Here is a 24,447-nt window from a genome sequence, read left to right as displayed (position 1 = left end):
CCGTAGGTAAATGGATAAGTGTTGTCCTTGTTTTTTGGGAGTTTTCTCACGTAGAGTTTTTGGGAAAAAAACACAGCGAGAGTTTTAGAAAAAAAAAATAGGAGTTTTACTGAAGGAAGGAAAGGAAGTTTTTCCTAGTAGCTGGTTGATAGTCAGAGCGCGCTAAAGGTGAGTAGTTTAGCTTTTCTATTATTTTACGTCTATACAGAGATAATTGTATGGTCTAAGATTTCCGCTCTTGTTTCCTTCTCATTCCCGGTTGTTATTCTGCGTATTGTCGTAGGGTTAAAAACTGGGAGTATTGTTAAAACCTGTTGTATATTGGTTGTTGTTCTTAATTACCAAGTTTTATTTGAACCGTTGGAACTGAGCTCGTTAATGGCGGCGAGCCACAACCAGCAGTTGTTCAGTGTTTGTAGTTTTTAACACTGTTGATACATTAGATCTTGTTTGGGGTCGTTGGTTGATGTCAGGCTTTCGAAGCTCTGTCAAAGTTTTCGACAGGCGCTAATGGCGTCGCCAAAACGAAACAGAGAAAACGCCCCCATGGTTTGCTTGGAACTTGTTGTTGGGACGGTTAGGATGTTGTTGTTTGGGCGAGGTGGTTAACACTTGAAGGTGCTGCGGGAGCTTGGAGAAATCGTTAATGGCGTTACTGCCATTACCGTATTACCGGGTTTTGAGATTTGTAGTTATTTTCGTGTTTTGAACCGCTTTTAGGATTGAGTGTTGGGGTATTGGTTGAGTGATGAGGGCTGTCGAGTGGAGCTTGAAACAAGCTTTAATGGAGGTCGAAACCTTAGATCTAGTTTGAAGAAGAGTATTGAATCACTGATATTAGAGTTATTGTCTTTATTAAAGTTGTATGGTTTGTGCATATGAGTCAAACCGATATGAGGGAGAAGGGATTAGTGGTGGCCGGCGTTTTGGTGGCTGGTGGTGGAGGATCAGTTGGAGAAGATGAACTGTGGTCGGTCTGGGCCTTGGGCCTTAGGTGAGTTTGGGCCGATCCAAATCTTTTAAGTTGGGCCGGTTCTATTTTTAGATGGGGCCAGTTCTAATTTTTAGTGGCTGGGCCGAAATTTCAAGGTTTGGTTGGGCCCGGATTGTGTTTAGTTTGGGCCGGTTTAAATTAAAGTTTGGGCCCGTTTCATTTGTTTGCTTGGACCAGTTTTATTTTGTTTTGATTAGGCCAGTTTCAGTTAAATTTTCGGGCCGAACTCAGTTGTGTTTTGGGCCAGTTTCTGATATTGCTTGGGGCCAGTCCATAGGACTTAATATAGATCCCAATTGGGTATAATAAATAAGTTGGTTTGAGACTTTCGGGTTCTAAGGTTTGGGCTTGGCCAGTTGGGTCCGAACCATTACCTTGGTCATGAGCCCATGAGTCATGCACATTGACCTTAGCCATGAACCATGGCTATGACCCTGAACCTGTCGAATATGGAAATGACAGTTTGACTTTGACCATGATATGTTGACTTTGACGTTGATATGGCGTATTTTAGACACGTGACAAGATTTATATTTTAAGAGACATAGCCATAAAGACCTTTGACTTGGCTATGATTAATTCTATTGGGATAGGTGTTTGACTTTAGGCTAAGACCTGTATATATATACGTGTGCACGTGTATTACCTATTATGTGATATTTCAATCTTTTATGATATGCAACGTTATGACACTTAGACATCCATGAAATTAATAACGCATAAACCAAAAATACATGAATCAAGATACTCTTCCGTTCTCTGAAATAATATATGAAATAAGGTTCAATAATACGTAAACAAATTTACCGCACTCTTTTAGAACTCTCCACGCCTCAAGTTTTGGATTTGAGTTTTATGACTGATGATGTCATATATTAGGTGGGCATTTATTGAATGTGCCATAAATGGCCCGTTAGCGTTATATAGGGGTATTCATTGAATGTGCCATGAATGACCCGGGTATTCATTGAATGTGCCATGAATGACCAGATTGTTTGGACTGCCCTAGAGAGGAACTAAGGTATTCGCCTTGCGGGTTAGTGGTATTAATTTGATTATGTGAGTGTTTGGGTTTTCTTTTGAATACCTAATATAATATCTACATATGTTATATAGAAGTTCTAACTTTCTTTTGCAGGAGGGTAGGACTTAATAACATTTTTGTGCAAGAACGCGGTCCTACCCTTATACAGCAGTGGATATCGGTAAGTTTTAAATTCAAGTATTTAGAGATTAAAACGAGTTATTAAAACGAGTTAAGATAATGGAAGTTTTGCTTGGGAAGAACTATGCCGGTTGAGATGACGGAACTACCTGTCTTCCAAGCTGAGAATGATTAGGTTATGATAGAGTTAAAGTGTTAGTTGGATAAGAAAAGTTTTGAAATGGTTTTATGTGGTTAATCTACTCATACCAGCAAATTCCATTTTGCTGACCCATGTTTGCTTTGTTTTGGCAACGTGGGTGTGTTCTTGGGAACACAGGTGGAAGGCAGTGGAACCACGGCGTGTGATTTGGATTCTCGCCTGGAGCAGTCTGGGAGTTTAGTTTATTAGGTCTGATCTTTTGGAAGTATGTAATAACGTAGTTTTCTTTTCATATGACATGAGAATCCGATGTTGAAGACATGTTATTCTTAGAGTGGTTTGATATTTTATTGGGATGGAAGAAAGTCTTTTAATAAAGTGATGGTTGAGGAATTTTGGAGATTTTTGTTGTTAAGATTCTTTATGATGTGGGTTTTAGGTTTTGACACGTGTTGTATCCACCCCGTCATAGCCTGGGTTTTTAGACAATTGAATATAGTGATGTTTGAGATATTTATATTTCAAATATTCATTTATTTTAATTGTTTAGAAAATCAGGCTGTGACATGGTGATTGTGATTGACCAAGTTGTGATGGTCCTGGAAGTGGAGTGTGTAATCTTACTGATTTCCTGGGTGAAGGAGAGGTTGATGCTGCTTGTGGTGGTGGTGGAGGGACTTGTTGTGGTTGTGGTGGTTGTGGTTGTGGTGGTGGTGGTGGAGGGACTGCTGCTGGTTGTGGTGCTGGTGGAGGGACTGGTGTTGGTTGTGGTTTAGCTTTTGGAGCAAATTTCATACCGAATCCTTTTGCTGGTGGAGGATATAGTGATGCTGCTTCTTCTGCTGGACATTGCCCAATGGTATCAGTCAACTCTAAATAACACATATTGCTGCATACCTTGCAGACCTTGAAAGTCATTTGGCCCTCATTTTCCATCAACTCTAAAAATAGCTGCTTATCTTTCTTTTCTTTTAACAATTCTTTGATATGCTCAAAAGAATCATCAACTTTCTTTTTATCAAGCTAAATTTTTGCTATTCTTCCTACAACCATGACTTCCAACTCTTGAAACTTGAGATGAGAATAGAGTTGAGAGATGAGAATAGAGTTAAGAGATGAGAAAAGATTGATGTGAGATGTGTTGGGGGGTGTAGTCTGATTTTATAGAAAGCGAATAGGGTGTTTGGATGATTCAGGAGGCATTGACTGAAATGAATCTGCCAATACAAGCCAGCCTAGTAAAATGAATCTGTCACCCTGTGCATAGTCTAAAAACTGCAAGTAAATATCTCACACTTGAATCACCAAAACTGCAGACATTTTCTGATTTTCTGCCACCCTATGCATAGTCTAAAAACAGCACATAAACTGCAAGTAAATATCTCATACTTGAATCACCAAAACTACAAACATTTTCTTAATCAAATTTAACATAATATTTAATGCAATTTAAATAGAAAATACGCCATATAAATACTGCAAAAGAAATAGAACATTCTATATACACATTGCAAAAGAAATAGTCCAACTCTATACACATATATTCCAACTGTATTCCAAAAGAAACCTTTCCAAATTAAACCAGTTGTACATGAATGTCAAAAGCAAATTTTTTGGTGCTTTGGAAGGAGCTGTAACATATATTCATCCAAGTATCTTTTTACTGGCTTCACAAGTGTTGGTGCTTTGACAGACAGGAGTTGTAACACTTGCTTGTGCTTTATTTCTTGTTGTTCTCTTCACAACTGTTGGTGCTTTGAAAGGAGCTGTAACACTTGCAAAAGTTGCTCCTGCTCCCTTCACAACTTGTCTTGTAGCAACTAGCACACTTGCACTATTCTTTTTTCCCTCTCCTTGCTTTCTAATCAAGTCACCCATAGTATGTCTGTGCTCTGGTGCTTTGAATAATGTTGGTCCATAGTTAGTTTTGGCTCTTTTTAGGGTGTTCATGTCTCACTAGTGCCACTCTTACTGGTCCTGATATGGACTCACTTGGAGGAGCATTGCTTGGTGGTTCTGCTATGGACTCACTTGGAGGAGCATCACTTCCACTTTGCAAGCCACTCTGTTTTTTTGCCTTCCTAATGCCACCTTGTGTCTTTCTTACAATCTTTCTGCCAAGGTTTACAAAGTATAAACTAAGTAGTAAAAACATTTTAGTATAAACAAAGTAGCTGAACAAATCTTAATAAACTTAACTTACTTTGCCCTATCCATGCAAGTGGACTCTCCTGTGACAGTTCTAGACCTTGTCTAAGGTTTAGGTTTCAATCTTGGTGCTTTATTCTTTGCATTGCTTGCTATTTCTGATGCAGAAAGACCCTTACATGACCTTGCATTATGCCATTCTCCTTTACATTTGCTACAAGTCATTTTCCTCTTTTTTTGCACATGACCATTCTCATTTTCATCCTCAGCACACAGTCTCGGCTTTTTAGGCCTTCCAATACCCCTCACCAAAGGAGGTGGTTTGACAAGTTTGGTTGAATCCTAAGAAAATTTAAGATTAATAGAAGATTAGTTACTATAATTTAGTGTAAATAACATAAGCATATTAAACCAAACAAATATATAAACATTAACAGGTTTAGGCTAGTCTTTGACATCTTTCATGGGTTTCACATTACTCATGTAAGCTAGGTTATACTCTGAGACCCAGAAGTAAGAGCTGCAGTACTCAACCCACTCAACTTTTCTTGGTAAAAGCACTCTCACAGCATGAACACACACAATTCCAGTCATCTGCCATACCCTACATTCACAAATGTGGTCCACAATATTAACCCTCCACCTATCACCATAGTAATTCTTCACAACAAAAAGATCATCATTTGAACCTTCAAAGATGTAGGATGGACATATTTATATCATCTTGGCTATGTGCTTATTCACTCTAGGGACCAATCTATTTTGATCCCATCCTTTACAAGCATGTTTCCTCTTGTACCTCAAACTCATTAACAGAAGGTGATATTGGTCTAGTAAACTGACAATTGGAAGGTTTCTGAGCTCTAAGATCTAACTATTAAAAGACTCTGAGAAATTGCTGCATACCTGTTTAGCTTTAAGTTCCTCAAAAAAGTGAGATCTAGCCCATGTTTCATATCCCTCTTTTTGCAGCCACTTCCATGCATCAATGTTTTCTTTCTTTATCACTTCCATCCACCTTTCAAAGTCTTCTATTTTATATGCATTTGATGCAGCCCAGGCAAGTTGTTCCATATAGTCACCCTTGAAAAGCTTTTTGAAGCTCTTATACATGTGCCTGAACCAAAATCTATGTTGTGCTCTAGGGAATAGAGCCTTAACAACTTGAATCAAACCCTTTTGCCTATCAGAAATAAAGGTAACATGCCAAGGGTGCAATTCTAGCTTTTCAGCCATGATACTCAAAAATTCACACCATGATTGCTTACACTTAAATCTACAAATCTATATAGCCAAAGGAAATAAACCATTATTTCCATCTAAAGCAACCATGCTAAGCACCTGCCCTCCATATTTTCCTTTAAGAAAACAACCATCCAACCCCACTAATGGCCTACAACCAACTGTAAAACCCTGAATACAAGCATCAAATGCAATACAGACTCCTTCAAACTGAAGTGTGTTAGCATCTCTTGAGACTTTTGCAATTGTAGAAAGACCATTACTCTCATGAATCTACAAACAACCATCAAACATGCAATCAATTTGATAGTTGAAATCACACAAAAAGATATGTAAACTATGAAAACAATTCAAAAGTGTATACCATGTTACATATCACTGGGATCATATTGTAGCTTTCCCCATAATCCCCATAAATTTGTTGCAGACACTTGAATCTTGCATTCCAAGTTGTCCAATAACTTATATTGACATGAAAAAACCTCATGACTTATCCCTTTATGAAAACAGGAGTCATGGTTTTGAAATGAACCTTGGACAAAACAATATAAAAGTTACTACATTAGTACTATTTAAACTCTTATAGTGATACTATCAAAAAAAAAAAAAAAAAAAAACTCTTATAGTGAACTCCAAACACTTATAATGAACTGACCTTCATTTGATCTTCAATTTTTCTAACAACCCAATTTGCATTGGCCATTCTGTTGAACATATCACAATCAGCCTTACAAGTATGTATTGCCTTCAGTGTATTCAGTCTCATTGTGAATCCATAATCTTGTCTCCTGAAATAAGCTACCCATGGACATTGTACATTCTTTTTGTCTTCCCCCAAACATTTTAATCTAATTATTAATAGGTCATTCTTCACTAAGTCACCAGAAAACCAATTTGCTACACAAAAATCAATTATATCTTGTCTTAACACATCAATGTTTGGCCACTTCATTCCTACCTCCCAAGCTGTTGGTTTGCTCACAGACTGTTCACTTCCCTCATCTCCATCTTCTATATTATCAGTGACTGCAATGAAGTCAACAAAGTCCACTCTTTCTGCAATTACATGGTCCTCCTCATCCTCGGAAGAATGTGTACTCCTATACCCCTCATCATCCTCAATATCATCTATGAGTCTTTGTGCTGGTGGTTGTGGTGGAAGTGAAAACTGTGTTAGTGGAGCTGACTTGTTTGGTGATGTGGACTTTGAAATGTGTGGAGGAGATGCATTGGCTATAAGTGGTGCTGGAGGTAAAGTCTCAGGATTAGGACATGTTGCTGAAATGATAGATGCTATTGGTGGTGGATTTGAAATATCAACTGGAGCTGAACTATTAGGTGTTATTGGTGGTAAATCATCATTCCAGTCTTCCTCTTCCTCATAATCATCCAGTGTACCAAAACACTTATTTGTATAAAAATCATCAGTATTTTTTATGATTGAATTCTTCTTCTTCTTATTTTATTCTTCTTCTTCACATTCTTCCTAGGCTTTGGAGTTGAAACTTGTGGAGTTGGTACAATCATAGTTTCCACCAACTCAATAAGTTCCCCTTTAAATTCAACAAATACATGACTCCACCCACTTATATTTTCCTCCATGTTAGCCCACATTTGCATCAAATCACTATCATTCTTAACATATACCTTCTCACCATTACAAAAGTACAATACTTCAAACACTGCACTAATATCAAACAAATAGTTTTTCTTCAGATCATCTACAAAGTCCATATAATTTATCATATCCCCGTCCACATTCCTCATCTTCTCCATAACACCACCTCTATAATTATCATGGGCAAATAGTGAACCATCAGGTGCCTCTTGAAATGCCCCATGATAATGGAGCATTAAGTTTCTCTTAGCCAAACAATCTCTTTCCATCTGTGTTTGATATAGATTAATTACAGTTAAGTTAGAACAAAACAAACAAAATGCTAAAGTTGCTCCTGGAATACAAAATGCTAAATATTTTACATTTCTTACTTAACATACTTGAAACCACCTAAAAACATGTTCAAACATTAAAAGTTTGAAATTTAAGTAACTTACCTTGAGCTCAAATTTGGATCACGTGTAAGTAACTACCACCAAGCTATCTACTTGAGCTTAAAGGTATCTTCTTTGCGTTTTTCTTTTGTTAGATAGTGTAGTGTTTGTTTGCTAAACCAAAATGTAGAACATTTTGGCTACCACCAAGCTAGATAGTGTAGTGAAGAAGATAGCAAATTTGAGTGATTTTTTTGTTAAGAAAATGTGCTCTTACAGAGCTAATGAGACGTGTTCTGCATAAACCATTTTGAACCGTTGATTTCACTTCACAGGATGCTGACACGTGGCAAATGAGGGAAAATGATTGAGAATAGTTTGGTCAATTCAAGTTAGCAAGGGTATTGGGTGTCATTTAGAAAAAATATTTTGGTTCGTTGGATTAAATGAGAGGGATGATGCCATGTATCAATTTGCAAGGTTTTGGTCTTGATAGAGTCAATGGGCATATTCGTCATTTTGCCTGCTCAGGGGTAAATGTGTCTTTACACATGTACAAAACGGAATCAGTTGAGTCAGCTTTGAAATTGGGGAAGTAAGTCTAATATGCAAAGAACTGGGGACGAAAGTCTAATTCAATAACTAGTGGGGACGTAAGTCTAAAAACTGCTTCGAAAATAGGGTGTCAAATAAATCAACATTTTTTATCTGGGAAGCATAAATTAGTGTTGGCGGACCATCTTGCTACTGCAACAGGAAATTCCAGTTCAGAGGCAATACACAACTGTACATAACCTGGATACTCCAACTGACTATAAAGTCAAAGTCAAAGTCAAAAGCAAACATCCCTACTTGTCACCACCGAGTATCATAACATTGTGTGTGTGTGGGGGAGAGGATGTTTGTTGCATAAATTCCTAGAATCAGAATTAGGCAATGGAAAAATACCAGACCTGCTACATGAAGCTCGAATATGCACAGCACTGGAAAATAATTTCGCAATAGAAGGTCGATAAATTGAATGCCCCCATCCCAAGAAAACAATGGACAAAATCCTTGCCATCAATCCACAAGTGAAATTGAAGAAAACAAATTCTGAACGAAAATCTCTATCTTGAAACTCTGTTCCTCCCACAACAAACCAAGTAACTGTTCAATCTCCAAATAGCAGAACTATGTCCTTCAGTCTGTTCTGCAATGCAGGTCTATCCACACCCCAACTTTCATATAGAGCCAATGTCGAGCAACCATAAGACATAGTACAGGTACAATTTATCCCGGGGGAGAGAGCACAGTACCCAAGAATAATAATTTTAAGCAACTCAACAGCCAATCAAATATAATTTTATTGCGTAAAATAATATGTAAAATTTGTTCTGCCGAAGACTTAAAATGGACTTTAAAAAATACACTGGAGCCGAATGCCTTCCAGTGAAGTCTAACTTCCAACCCAACGTCTCTTACGGGTTGGCCTCTGTAGCTCAGATTCAGTTAATTTGACTTCAGTATCAGGTCGTGGCTTGGTGTTCTTGTCAGGCTCCTTCAAAGCAATGGGTTCCTTGAAGCGCTCACTTCGCTTCTTCATCTTTGCTAGTGTCTCCAGAATACGACGACTGTCATACTCCCCAACACTCTTACTTTCACTCACAGCAACACGTGAAGGCAGTTCCTTCTCACTGCTGGCACAACTTTGAGTTATTTTCTCTGAATGCCTATTTATTCCTGGGTGACTCCCTCCTTGCTGACCCTCGTCAAGTGAAAAAGTTTCACGGAGCTGAGTATTAGGATACTTGTCAAAAGGACACTTCTGCCTTAATTTATCCATCTTTGAGACAATGCTATGACAATATTTAGTTTTAAGTTGGGAAATGTGAGTAGGTGTAAACTTCCCTGAGCACAATTTGTTGGGATGCTCGGAAGGTTTGTGCACCTTGTCAATTGATCCATCGGCCGCTTTCCTACCATTAAACCTTACAATTCCAGCTTTGGAACCTCTTCCAGATCCCTGCAGAATTGATTTTTCATAAGAAATTAATCGAATAAAGGACTGAATGAGTTAATGAAACCCAGTTACTCATGGTCAATAGCAGAATGTAAGCTTTAATATAAACAAGCGAGGAATCAGTCAAAAGCATATAGAAGTTGTCACAGTTAATGCGCTTTCCAAATTCAGAGTCTAATCATGAGTTCTAATATGAAGAAAATCATGGGAAACCTACTATATAGTGACCCAAACAAGTCTAGCCTGCACTACAGATACATCCCAGAGAGACAATGAATGTATATCTAATTTATTCCATGATGAAAGTTCCAAATTCAAAATAACTTGCAGAAGTTGAAAAGGAGCATGATATATCGCTATAAGAACAAGTCAAAGTATTGCAATTTCCTAAATAAACCGTAAAAGCAAAAACAACCAACCATGTCTGGCCACACAAAAGTATCCATGAAACCGACTAAAGGAGAATAAAACTTCATTAATCATATGTACTCCAGTGCTTACACAATGATACAACCACATTAAATAAATGTTTCATCTTCTCTCATGTTGTGCTACTAGAATGATTTTATATCCTTGACACTAATATCTGTATCATCTCTTCTCATGGTCACATGTGAATCTTTCACCTACAGGCAAGCTCTTTCTGAAGTCTTGTCCCATGTCATATGCAGAATTTATAGCTGGAATGGAATTGATAATATTCGGTGACAGGCATTTCACCTTCAAGCAAGTTGTTTGAAACATCCAGGCTACAATTTGGGTGTGGGTTCTTGTGTTCCTACAGTAAGAGCCTTCAATTCGAATACTACCTGTTAGATAGGATAAATACTTTACATAGATGTGATGATGACTGTAGTACTGTGTATGGGGTAGTGTGAGCTTCTTTTTCACACTGTCTTAAATGAAATTCTTGGTCTAACGACAAGAAAACGTCCCCCCTAATGACTCACCACATGCTAACACGTCACTATTGTTACCACTTAGCCACCCACAGGCCCCACTACTTGGCCTCATACCTGGGTGTGAGGTTTCCTCAAAAGGCATCAAAACCAGAGGTAGAAAACTACAGTTTATCCAGGTCCACAACGATTTTTACCTGAGACGGGACTACCCCATCCTCCACCCAAGGGACATCACAACACGACCACCTTAGGAGTGAACCATCTTCGGCTCAGATACCATATTTGTAATTCCCCACTGTATACTACCACAACAATCTGACTCAAACTCTCTAGATTGCCACCCAAAGGCCAAAGCCCACCACATCGCCTCTACCATGGGTGTGGGGTTTCCACAAGAATTATCTACGGCAAGTGGTAGATAATTCCAGTTTATCCAAGACAACTTTTTATCTCATCCGCTCCCAATAGATATCACAATCCCGCCACCTTAGGAGCAATTCGTCTTCGGCTCTCGTGCCAAATTTGAAAGGACCACTACATACTACCACGTCAACAAGTCTCCACCTAGCCACCCAAAGGCCCAAGCCGACCACTTGTCCTCATCCATGGGTGTTCGATTTTCTCAAACAGCATCGACACAATTCCATGGTAGATAATTACAATCTATCCAAAATCCAACAGGGTTTCCTATCCAATGTGAGAAGAAACACCAATGGCGTATCACACCCCCTTGCTCTTACCCTAGCCCTCAACAACCACCACTACCAAAAAGAAAACCACCTTCCTCAAACACATCATAACATAATCAAAGCTTTTGATCTACTAAATCTCCAACACTTAACAATAAATAAATGTACAAAACCTTCCTTTTAAGTTTTATCTAACAAATTTCCAGAATTCCTACATAGACGGTCAATCGAATATCCCACCCAATGCTTTCCACGCTCTATGTCCTACAATCAACTCTTAGATTTCTCACAAGCAATCTTCCTCAGACACTCTCTGACCCAAGTCCCAACTTCTCCATATTCAAGGAAAGCCAAGTTCGTGAAATAAACAATCAAATTCTTGTTTTAAGATATAACCATACAAGTATAAAGCACGTCTATACTTGAGATATTGTGCTTCCAGTAACCTGGAAAACAAGCAATCGCTAACCATAAGTCCGTAAGTACAAAATATAAAAAGGTCATAAAAGAATAAATAAGTACCATTCTCAGGTAAACACACTGTAAAGCAATGCCCGTGTCACGAATAAGATAAGTCAAGAAATATTTGAGAAACAAACAAACTTACAAACCAAAGCTGAAAAACCAGCCCATTATAAATTCAACAGTGCCCAGAAGGCCAGAATACGACTCTTAACCCTTACTCCACAAATAGAGATCTGACTCTAGAGCGTCAAAACTGGTATGGCGATATCTCTGCATTAATCCATAAAGAGAACTTTGGAAATGTGAGATAAACTGACGAAACTTCTCGGTGGAAGTTTCAACAAGATGACTTATCAGAAAAAAAACATCCACTAAATTCATATACACTAAATAATCACTCCTACAAACCCTCCAAAACTCATTTTTTAATTCTTAAGTCTCAAACACACAACAAACTGCGCTTCTGAATTCCAACCCCAAATTTATAATCAAGGATTTCTCGAGGACCAAGAATCCAACACATAAAACAAAACTAGAATCTTACTTTTTAAGAAAAAACACACGCCTTAAAGTACAGTAACTAGTAACTACTAAGTTACCAAAGAAAAACTGGAACCAAAACAATTTGCTTGAGCTTGGACATTTGAGTCACTGAGCACTTGTAATGTGTTATCCTCCCCAAGAGAGGGAGAAAATCAACCACGAATTGGGAAGTACAGGAACCAATGTGGTTATCCTCAAACAGATGTGATTCATCACTAATGTCAGCGAAAAAGGAAAAACTGCCATGCATGACGGAAGAGACCTATTTTTCCATGCAGAAATTATTTCTCCAAAACCAACTAGAAAATGGTCCGCATCAGAATGTAAGATGTGGACCTTTACATCCGTCAGCTGCATCATTGTTAATCTTTGGAGATGCCTTATTCGCACTGTCTGCATAAGCTGCCTTTCGAAAATCATTAGTATCTTCCTAGATATTAAGAAAGCCAGTTACTACTTGTCTAGTTTCACCATGGACTCAACCAATTCTTCTATAAGATGGGAAAGAAATTTTTAAAAAGAAACGAAGACTTGAAATATTAGTATGTGTAACTACATCTTTGTCCAACATCAAACATGTGGAAAAAAAACAGCAGTTCTGATTCTTCATTTAGATTTCACTGTTTAACTGCAACATTAGCAAATTCTTGACCAAAATTTTCCAACATTTTTTTTATATCAGAAAAATCATCTATAAGCTTGGTTGAGATTTATAATCCCACATCAGCTACTCCACTCATTGCCAATTGGTTTTGAGTTGGATGCCCAAATTTGGTTTGAGTATTATTTTTAGTTTCCATTAGCCTGTAAATAAGCAACAAACTCCACCTTTTTGTGGACTACAATGCTACGTATCATTGTCAGACTCCCCTTCCAAGAAGGAATTCCCAAGAACCATGATGAAATTCTACGTAAGGAACTGTTCCCAAAACACCCCGTACTATGAGACAACAGAGCACCACATAGACCAATAACAAGGAAACATATTCAGCTTATGATTGGCAAACTCACCATAAGACATACAAAGGCAGCAAATCGCGATCAACTGGTTCCTGATGTGTAGGTTATCAATGCTCCCAATGCACTCTAGAGCTGTTCACCAAAGGAAAGAAGCAATTTTCTTAAGGGACCTTAAACCCTCAAACCATTGACCAGGGGTAACACTCTTAGGTATTCGAGAAAAGAGAATGATCGAGCAACTGGAGGAGAATATCCCACTCTTGCTAATGAACCATATATGGATAGCATCTGATTTCTCCATAAGAGCACAAGGCTAACAATATGGACAGAGATCCCAAGTTCCAAGCAAGTTTATCATAATCCATCCCCATGAATTTGAAAACAGCATACAATCTAAGCAACGGGTGGAGATGTGGAGTAATAGTCTAAACGAGCCAGACATTCCCCAGAAAAATATACTATTACCAAAATCCAAATTATATCTGTTGCGTGCAGAAAAACTCCAGATCCTTGTGCACTGCTTGTATACGCCTAATGTGTTCCCAAAACAAAAACGCTACCAATCTCCTCTATATCCACCTTTATCTCACATCCAAACCTCTAGACTCACCTTACTAGAAAATCTAAACTGTATGTGACGTCCTCTGAATGCCCAGGGTGTCCCACAATCTTGGACAAACAATCCCTATTTAAACGACAAGATGATAATGGTAATTGACACCAAATTATTTACCAGGGATTAAAAATCGAGACACGTAACAAACGGGCAGACTCGATAGCACACTCCTAAGCAACACCAGTCAACCACCTTTGGAAAATAGCTGATAGTTCCAGCCTACCAGCTTACCAACCCATCAGTTGCCAAGTAGGTGACTGGCTTAAGCATACATGCTTATGAGGTTCAGTAATGAGCTAGGTATTAGCAAAGAATTCAATTTAAGACTTCCGTAACAAGTTACAATCCTAAAACTACAAGGTAGTTATTAGTTGACAATGTTGAGCTTATTAGTCCCACATTGGGGATTCAAAGACTTGTATAACAGTATATACGTTCTTGGGTTCCACTCATTGCCAATTGGTTTTGAATTGGATGCTCCACAGTTGAGCAAACAAAGCAATCAGAGACTTCTTCAAAACTTCAAACCCTTACACTGCAATGCGGCCTTGCTTTGATTCCTCGTGTTGCTGAATACCAGCACATCTTTAGTTACCAAGGAAATTAGTGTCCCCAGGAATAATAGAAATTACCCAGAAATGTCAGATCACTTGAACATACAACGCTAGGTTACTATTTGCATTTGAGTAATACAATCAAACAATCTTACATGTGATGCATTAAAGACTTCTCCAGTCCTCGTTTTCAATTCAAAGGTACTAATGACAAATAGCTAATCAGCTAATATTTATCCTTTATCAGTATCTAATTATAAATTTATCTAGTTCTACATAACTTATCTAAAGAACACTAGTATGCAGTGTAGATCTATGTAATAGAGATCAAATACAAGATGTCAGAGGTAGGACAAATTGACATCATATAACAATTCATTTTGTGATTGAAACAATGTCAAGCTGAATGCATCGTGGTTTACCACCAACAAATTAAATGTGACTATCACACCAAAACAAAAAACAAACAAACATGAAAGTTTTCCACTTTGAACTAGAGGACAAAGCCTTTGAATGACCTAACAACAGGACAAATTTACTGTGTACCAATAGCATAGACTAGGTATTATGTTCTACAAAAATACTGGTGCATACATCCTTCCAAAAGGAACTACAGCATCAAAAAGAGCTACAGCATTAAGTAATTAAGAACTACAGCATCAAGTAATTTCAAAAAAGAACAAAATTATATAAGTCTTTCAACAAATTAATACCAATATAAGATATAGCACTACCGTATATATACATACATCTTCCAATAAATTAATACCACTACAAGATATAGAATCACTGCTCCATATAAAGATACATATATTCACACAGATCATGGCCTTTAGAAAAAATATAAACACACACCAATACTACTATTCTATCAAAATATAAAATTCATACTTATATAGTAATAAGAAGGATACAAATGAACAGAGTCAAACCTCTTCAAGCAGTCTAATTGAACAAGAAGAGATGTTAGAAATTACTTGGCAGTCGTGACCTAGAGGTCTCGTCAACTCCTTGGAGAAACAAGCTTTAAGGAGAATGACAATGTATTCCAACAAGATATGAAAATGTTCTCAATAAGAAACAAAATGTTCTGTTTGCTGAGGCATGCCTCCAACAACAGCTTTACATACTAGCTAGTTCCCTAGTCCAGCCTGTTTATATTTATACACTTCGCTACACATCATAGCCACAAAAGGTAAACTAATAACGTGTAAAGCTTACTACAACATGTCACGGTTGGAGTTTCTTATTTTCTGGATAATCAGTACTTCTGTTTCCTAGTCCTTAAACCCGTTTCCTGGTGAAGGTGGAACTCAAACCCTAGACCTTGGGCCCAACCTCCCAAGGATTGACCAGAAGATCACAGGACACCTTCAAAGATTACAAAATTTGTTTATCATTGCTGATACACATTGGTAGGAGTGATGCCCATGAAATATAAACAACATAGCTAAAAAAGTTTGATTCTGAAGTAAGTTTTTGATGACAAGAAAACATAAGAAATATCGTATCTTATTACTATCGGTTAGAGAGGTTGGTCCATGTAACCAACCCTCTCTCTCTCTCTTACAACATGGAGAACACATGGGACTCTAATATGTGCAGGCATTTGATTTGTGGAGCCCACAAGTTGAGATTGACTAGGCAATTAAAGTTTTCAGGCAGGCCCAGGTACCTACTAGTGCCTAATATAGATACAAAAACTTGAAACCTTTATCAGGAGAGAGACAATAGGACCATGAGACTATCTTCCGCAAATAATTGAAAGTACATACTTACAAATTCGATAAAGGTGAACCAAAAGAGTCACTACTCCTAACCTGCATAAAGGTCATGAAGTAGCAATATGTATTAAAGAAAAGGATGATGGCAAGTCATTATTCACAAAAGGGTGATGGCCAGTTATCTTTTATAATAACCTGAGTGAATTCCATTTTAGAAAAGTACAAGAAAATAAGTTTCATTGATGTTCAAGAAAGATTTTTAATGATTCAGTTAATTGAATCGGTATTCCCAGCTCTTTAACCAACACGGCTATAACTGACAAAAGAGCACTGATCTCTTTTGTAAACGGAAAGGCTAATAAGTAAGGGGAAGGGGCGGGGTAATACCCTGTATAATAGATACTAAAAAAGGTATGTGATGTAACAGCTTTGATAACAACAATGCTAACTCAATTAGTAAAAGAGAAGTGGTACTCATACATAAAATCGCAGTGATACAAGACGGTAAACTTGGTTTCACCAACTTTACCTTTCCTTCCCAACCAACAAAACGCGTGCCAATTGATTTCCTGTGCCTCGGGGCAGCTAGTTTATCTTTGTCAACTAAATCCAACCTGGAAATAATGCTGCTCTTATCTACAGAATCTCTAGTCTCTCCTCTCCTCACACTCTTTTTGTCTTTCATCAGCAAATTTTCATCAAAAACCAGTTCGGAATGTGTTAAGTCATATCTTTCAATGTGAACAACCTTTCTTGAACCCCGCTCATAGGAAAGGGATGCTTCCTCTGCATACATTCTACCTTGAATCCGATGTTTAGAACTTAATCTATCCTCAGGCCAATCCAACGCTTTAAATTGACAAGTTTCTCTGCTACCCTCATTATGAAAGTAATCATCAGGATAAATAACTCTATCAGTATTATCACAATCTCTAAACATATGATCAAACCGACCACTGTTTCCATGTTTCACATGCTGTATTCGTCTCCAGAGATCAACACCTCCATCTGATCTCCTTGAATCATACATAGCAGGTCTTGGTGAAGCCGTATCATGCCATCCTCTCTCATAAGTAACATATAATTCTCTCTGCGGAGGAGAAATAGATTCGTCATCAGGGTGAATCCGGTATTCGTCATCATGTACCACATCTCTAGACAAATTAGCTAAGACATCCGGACACAGACGGCCACCATCTCTATATCTTCTATCAGGGATTCTGTATGATACATGTTTGTCATAGTTCTCGCTTAAGTATTCCCTTTCTCTATTATGATATGATACAGGTCTCAAACAGTTTTCTTGAATATACTCCTCTCTATATCTACGATTAAGAACAAAATCAGTATCTTCTGCTCCCCTCCTGAAACACTTTTCATCAACTATTTTCCTCCGCCAATGACACCGTTCCGTGTTAATATGAAAGGAACGATCAGGTGTCAACCGGGAAGAATCATTGACAGTGACACCATTCAAACCCCAATCAGAATTCCCTCTTTCTTGAAGGTGGTCTCTGTTTCTTGCTTCATTATCTCTAAAAGTCGAGGTTTTTTTGAGAACATATTCTCGTTCATCTGAATGCCTTCTGAGTGGTACATCCATTTCGTTTCTAACTTTTGTATGACCTTTCCCACCATAATGTTCAGGATATGCATCTCTGATCGGCCTTCCCACAAACCTTTCACTGTGATGGCCATGTGGTATTTCAATTTCTCGATAAAGTGGAGAATCATCTCCATCAAAGTAATCATTTTCAGACCGCCTTTCCCTCCGATGAATTCCTTTTACCAAACGATTCTCATCATGTGTGACCTTCCTATTGAACCTTGAAGCTGGCTCATCATCATCCACGTGATTTGTAGTTTCAGCCACACGTCTTACTCTACTGTGGGACTCCTGCTCCGCTCGAACACGCCGTCGATTTCCTGAATCTTCTATGTTTTCTCCATGTTCAGTTCTACAGTCAGTATGTCCAGAACCCTTTGAATGATTCCATCCTGAAGTGACTATTGCACGTAACCCACTGATAGAGTTTGATGATTGCTTTCTTGCATGCTTGTGAATTTTCTCCTTAGACACACCCGTCCCAATGCTGGACACTCTAATATAGCTATCAGAATAGGACAAACTGGAAGCATGCTGAATCCGATCGACGAGTGGTGATTCTGCTTCCAATGTATATGGGTCTGTTTTGTAAGGATTTTTCTGAATTTCTTCTCTTTCTTTATGAAGGTGGCACCCGTTAACATTAGGGTTGCCCTCAATTCCTTGACCATCAGGATCCGTAACTACTTCATTCCATCCAGTTCTTGGTTGCGAGCACCTACGCACACTGCACAAAACATATACAGACTGTCAGTAACTTCCAATAAAACTTTGAACCTCTGCTAAAATTTATTTTAGATATTAAAAATAATTGACCTCATAATATTGTCCTAGGAGCATGAAGCTGAAACACAAGATGGTTACTCATGTAAAAACATCAACCTACCCTCAGGAATAGAATGAATAATGTACAGACACATGCATTGCACGCACACACCCTGACATTTAAGATTATGAGTTTGTGCGTGTCTATAGTTCTCACTTTTTCCTTCTAGCAGAGACAAAGAAATAAATTGAAATAAATAGCAGAAGGAGACAGCAGCAAATACTCAACCTTAACATATATGGTGGAAAGTGGAATCCTAGATAACTTAGGTCACTAACCAAAGTACAATTATATCACGAAATGTCACAAAAAAAACAAATTGGGAAAGAGCAAGAATATATCCACTAATCCAGATTACGTAATCTAACTAACAGTCAACATACCAAAAAATGTCGTGAAGTTGCCTCATATATTACGGAATTCTTGGTAAAATATCTGGTTCCAAGTTGTATAAAACCCAGACATTAAATTCCCTAAATTGGAAAAAAGTTTCCCTTAATTGAGCTCAAAGTTTGAAGATTGACATAAGTCCCCCAAACTTGGGTACATAAAATGAGTCAACTAAGATATGTTTTTCAGAATCGATAAAAAAAAAACACGCAATTGAGAGTTCTTAGGTGATATGTAGACAAAATGTACAACAGAATTTATTGCAAACAGTGCAACATAATCTAGGACAATGCCAATGCAATGGGTGAAACATGAATGATACATACGGAACTCTCAAGGGTCGACATCTTGCAAGCACAACGATTGGCATCTTGTACCATGTCACAAACTATAATAATACAAGACCATTACCAACGGCGGCGCCAAATATGATCCTTTCCTAAATTGGCACCAGCTATACAAACAGAACTAATGGAGTAACATTCTTCTCTACAATTGATTATCAATAAAAATGAGACAAGCTGATATGCGGTGCCAAATCTGGTATTAAGTCTGGCACCACATATCAACTTTGTGCGTATATATACTACAGAGGCACAGAAGCCTGTGCAAATTTGTAAAGAGCGTGTTTAAAGGAACTTCAACTTATCATTACTAATTTGTTTCTAAGTACTAATATCATATTCAGAGCTAACAGCTGAGGTGCTACCAGCGGAGATCAAAGAGGGATGGAGAACTTTAGAAACTTAAGAAGAAGGTTCTTGGGGCAGTTAATCGAAAGGACAGCAAGGGGTCCTCAGATACAAATAGTTTGGAGGAGAGAGAGGAGGAAGACATCGTGGGTACGCAAGTGGAGGCACGGGTGGAAGCAGCTGGAAAAGAATCCTTGTGCGAGAAACCGATGAATTCCAAAGAGGGGAAGGATAAGGTAATTTAGTTCGGTGAGAGATAGGGTTTGCATGTGAGCACAAGCAAGAAGAAGAAGGTCTTAGCCTTGTTGTGTCCTTTCTCTTGGAGAATCTGGTGTTCCTTTTTGTTCGAGTCCAGTGTATCTAGGGTGTGCCCTGATTCGGTGTAGAAGGTCTTAGCCTCATGGAATTTGAGGGTCCATTCTCGAAAGGGATGCCGTCTTTGGAGCATGCTTCCTTTCGCCATCCTATGGGGTATTTAGTTGGAGAGGAATAATAGACATTTTGAAGCTATTATGATGTCTGTGGGGAAGGTGGTTTTGGCCATCAAAGCGCATTTGTTATTCTGGTTGAAAGTGCACGAAGAGTTTCGAGACATCCCTTTCAAGGCTTTCGTGTGCAGATGGGAGTCCATTATGAGCTGTTGATAGGATTTTTCTATGTTTTTTTCTTCTCAGTTTTTTGTAGCTTGTACTATAGGATATCTCATCCTTTTTCTTTTCGATATATATATTACATATATATATACACACACACACACTATACTTTACCGATAAAAAAAAACAAGCAAGAAGAAGACGAGGAAGCTAATAAAAGATCGTCATGTAGAAGAGACAAAGAGGAAAAGGAACCCACAGAAAACAGTAGGTATTGCGACAATTAATCGATTATGATGAGGGTGAGAATAAAGATGATCATCTCACCTTCAGTAGCTCATAGGAAGAGGTGGCGGTTGGGTCAGACAGTGGTCGACATTATACTTTACCGATCAAAAAAAAACAAGCAAGAAGAAGATGACGAAGCTAATAAAAGATCGTCATGTAGAAGAGCCGAAGAGGAAAAGGAACCCACAGAAAACAGTAGGTATTGCGACAATTAATCGATTATGATGAGGATGAGAATAAAGATGATCATCTCACTTTCAGTAGCTCATAGGAAGAGGTGGTGGTTGGGTCAGACAGTGGTCGGTGAAGCTATGTATATAGGGATAGTTTAAGATTTTGCTTTTTTGTTGTCTTCTATTTCAGGTTTTTGCTGTTTGGATTTCATACTTCTTTCTTTTCTTCCTTTTTGATTTTCCTTTGTTTTGGGTGTCTAGGGCCAGTTCTACTGTTGAACTGTTTGGCATGGGTATTGATGTAACTACCGGTTAGTGGTTACTAATATCAATATAATTGCTTCTTACAGAACAAAAATAAGATACCATAATCAGCAATGTTGTCAATGGTAAAGATGATGAAAATAGTAACAAACAATGATGAAGTAATAATAACAAGAATAATAATATTATGATAACAGCAGCAAAAGAAGAACGGATGAAATGTGAATAACATATGTAGTAAGAGAGCATCAAAAACAAATATTTGAAACGATGAAAGAAGTGGAAAGCTTGAAGCTTGATCCACATTAAAACCTTCTTTAAGTGGCTGACAACTATGAGGTGTCCATAGAAATATTATACAGTGTACAATAGACACTGACATTATTAATGACAATTTCATAACTGGCAATCTTTGTAGTGATACACTCATATCACCTACACTATCATTAATACTTTCTTTTACTTCACTATTCTATCATCAACTAATTGAGAAATTAAGTTTTTCGTGGTAGAAGTCCAATCAAACTATAAAAACAGCTTGTTTGCAAAGAAGTACATGGAATTATATTTGCAGGGAAACCAAAATAAAATGCATAAATGCAGTCTCCACGGCACAAAATGTAATGGAAATAAACACTAAAAAAAGGCATAAATAGTGATATAGACCTCAGGGAGCATATGCCAACATCTTTGACAAAATCAGCATCTGACTGGCTTCTGCCCGCATCTGTGCTTTCTGCAGAATATGCAGGCTGGGGGAAATCCATACTAGAAACTCCATTTCCAGATGCATTCAACTTCGAGTTACAAGAATTGAGCTCTTCGCTGTCTGAACTAAAAGAGCATTCTCTGTCCTCCTGTACAGGAATCTGCATCCAGCAATGACATCAGTTACATAATCAAGACGAACTTCGATGCAAGCTTGCTCAGAGTTTTAAACCGGAAACGTGCCTCTATCACCACATCAGTGTCCTGATTTCTTGGGCGCCTTATATCCATGGATGGTCGCCGTTCACCAATGCTGTCTTCAACCCGTATTGCCCTGCCTATTGGCTGAACGGATAAAAAAGAGAAGATGACTTCACTTTTAGAAATTGATCATTTAAATAAGAACAGTACCGAAAAGAAACCAATTGGAAATAAAAAAGTCGGGTTCTTGATGAACGTACTATTTCCAACGACCTTTCTCCACCAACGACATTGTTTAAGACAGGAGATACTTCTCCCTCTTGTCCAGTTTGAGCTGATTCACCCAAACTTTCTGGAGCCAAAGTCTGACGCCAAAATCCAGCTCCATACACCTATTTGGAATCAGAATTCAAAACCTAATGGTTTTTACTCTTTCTGGAAATATCTACACAGGAATGCCGTCTAAAATGACGTGAAACTGTTCGAATCACATGTAGATGACAAACCTGATTGGTCATAGTCAGCACATTACTTTGCTGCCGAAATTGTTCCTGACAAGTAAAATTGAAAAAATTACCCAATCAAAAAAAAATTGAAAAAAATTACTAAGAGGAAAACAAAATATCTACAAGGTAGACTCCAAAGCTAGCAATAGACATATAGAAGTATCACTAAGAAAGAGTACATGTTGTTTCGGTAGTATAATTGGGCCTAATACCCACTTGAGTGGAGACATGCTATTGACAGACCATCCTAAGCACCTCCTGCTATGTAACTGATGCATGCATAAACTACTAAGATTGCAAAAGTAGATTCACACTAACAGAAAGAAATAAAAAAACTTTAAAGACGAAATACCAGGTTGTTGCAATAGTGCTTCCAACTTTCCTCGTCCAAGCCAAAATTAAAGAAATCTGTGGCATCTACTCCAGGATACTTCCAGGGCTTCTGATCAAAAGCATCGATATTTACATCTAATATAGTCCTACAAGAGATATGAAGATACGTTAAGATCGTCACAGAAATTTAAGGAAATAATAAAATTCGGAAAAAGAAAACAGATGTGTATAATTAAAAACAAATGCAGCACAATAATCAAAACAAAAATAAGAACATATATGAACACAATAAATGTATGAAACATATACAACACATAGCAAATAACTAAAAACCAACATAATTTACCTATGCCGAGGAAGAGAGAAGTCGCATCCAGATTGACCTGAAACCAGAAAGCCTGTACTACCAGAGGAAGAGACGGTCCCAGATGTTGATCCCAAATGTTGATTACAGCCATTTGCATTCGAATCACATCTAGTCAATGATGACAGGGCCGAAACAGCAGACCCATTTCCATTGCCCTTTAATGAAAATGCAGCCCCATGCGGTCGAATATACTAAACAAGAGAACCTCTATTAGAAAGCCTTACAAGCAACAAAAACAGTTTTCAATTATAAGTCACAACAAAAAACAGACCCATCAACAGCAATAGTAACACAGTTACCACGATCCCATGCATTATAAACTAAAATGTCAAAAGAACGTTTTTTAATATATTTTGTTTTACCTTGTACTGTGAATACTTAGAATAATAACTCCCTTTCACACCATTTCCTTTTTCAACCTTCTCTACTCCACTAACAATCTGGGCTTCATCAGTCTCCCCACCAATGACTACTAACCCATCATCTTCATCCTCATTACAACGCGCTTTCCCTTTCCCTTTACAATCCTCTTCATTTAATACTATATGTATATCATCCTCACTCTCCTCCTCACTCCCACTCTCACAATCTACCATCACTTCTTCTTCATCTACTTCCATTTTATTATTTAATTCTTCTTTGTTATCATTCTCAATGGCTAAACTAACTTGACACTCCACGTCAGCATATAATTCACCAAAATCATCCTCCATTTCTTCCATTTTTTGGAACGAAAGTTTAAATTTTTATGTAAAATGTTTCGATACTAAACACGTAATTGTCTCTTCATTAATTGTTACGGTATTGAAGAAAAAAAGGTGGTTTTGGTTTTTCTTTTTTTTATTTTCTTTTTTTCTGTTACGAGATAAACCCTGAGACAACACTAAAACCCTAACCAGTTAGGGTTATCATTTACCGGTATTGTGCAATGACGGATTTGTCCTTGGAAGTGATGAGAATGTTTGTACTGTTTAGGGACTAAAGACGTCATTCATTCTTCCATTCGTTGAGTGGTCAGGCTTGCTCGGTTAAGGGTGAATTTGAGCCAAGCGCTCGGGCTCAGCTCGTTTAAGCTCGAGTTCAAATTAAAGCTTGTGTAACAAATGAGCTTGATGAAACTCGGCTCGAACTCGCTCGTTTAACTATATAAGCCGAGCTCGAGCTCAATTTAAAGCTCGTGTAATAAATGAGACGAGCTAGCTTGAGCATAGTAAAGCTCGACTCGTTACCCTAACGCTCATTGTTGCTATATCTACATAGTCAAACTACGGTGCATGGGTATAGTACTCAAGTTGGCCATCTCTTGTTTGGTACACTTTTTCAATTTTGGGTATTGGTCACCGATGTTAGATTGCCCGCACA

At 37.9% G+C, this 24,447-nt stretch overlaps 1 protein-coding gene across 2 annotated transcripts; it reads right to left on the bottom strand.

The window, feature by feature from the left end:
• Positions 1-9,011: 9,011 nt before the first annotated feature.
• Positions 9,012-24,002, bottom strand: LOC147516886 (uncharacterized). Of its 2 annotated transcripts, XM_086589349.1 has the most exons (10): positions 23,448-24,002; positions 23,065-23,276; positions 22,738-22,864; positions 22,386-22,430; positions 22,140-22,271; positions 21,922-22,023; positions 21,637-21,839; positions 16,668-18,471; positions 16,194-16,234; positions 9,012-9,688 (listed from the first exon to the last, which is right to left on the bottom strand). In XM_086589349.1, exons 1-10 carry the CDS (start codon positions 23,805-23,807, stop codon positions 9,655-9,657), a joined length of 3,060 nt encoding a protein of 1,019 aa, XP_086445475.1. In that variant the 5' UTR covers positions 23,808-24,002; the 3' UTR covers positions 9,012-9,654. The 2 variants fall into 2 exon arrangements, with proteins under 2 accessions (XP_086445475.1, XP_086445474.1); XM_086589348.1 differs by lacking the exon at positions 16,194-16,234.
• Positions 24,003-24,447: the final 445 nt, after the last annotated feature.

Source organism: Coptis chinensis, chromosome 2, assembly GCF_015680905.1.
Source record: "Coptis chinensis isolate HL-2020 chromosome 2, ASM1568090v1, whole genome shotgun sequence".
NCBI classification, from domain to species: domain Eukaryota; kingdom Viridiplantae; phylum Streptophyta; class Magnoliopsida; order Ranunculales; family Ranunculaceae; genus Coptis; species Coptis chinensis.
This window is presented reverse-complemented; position numbering and strand designations above follow the sequence as displayed.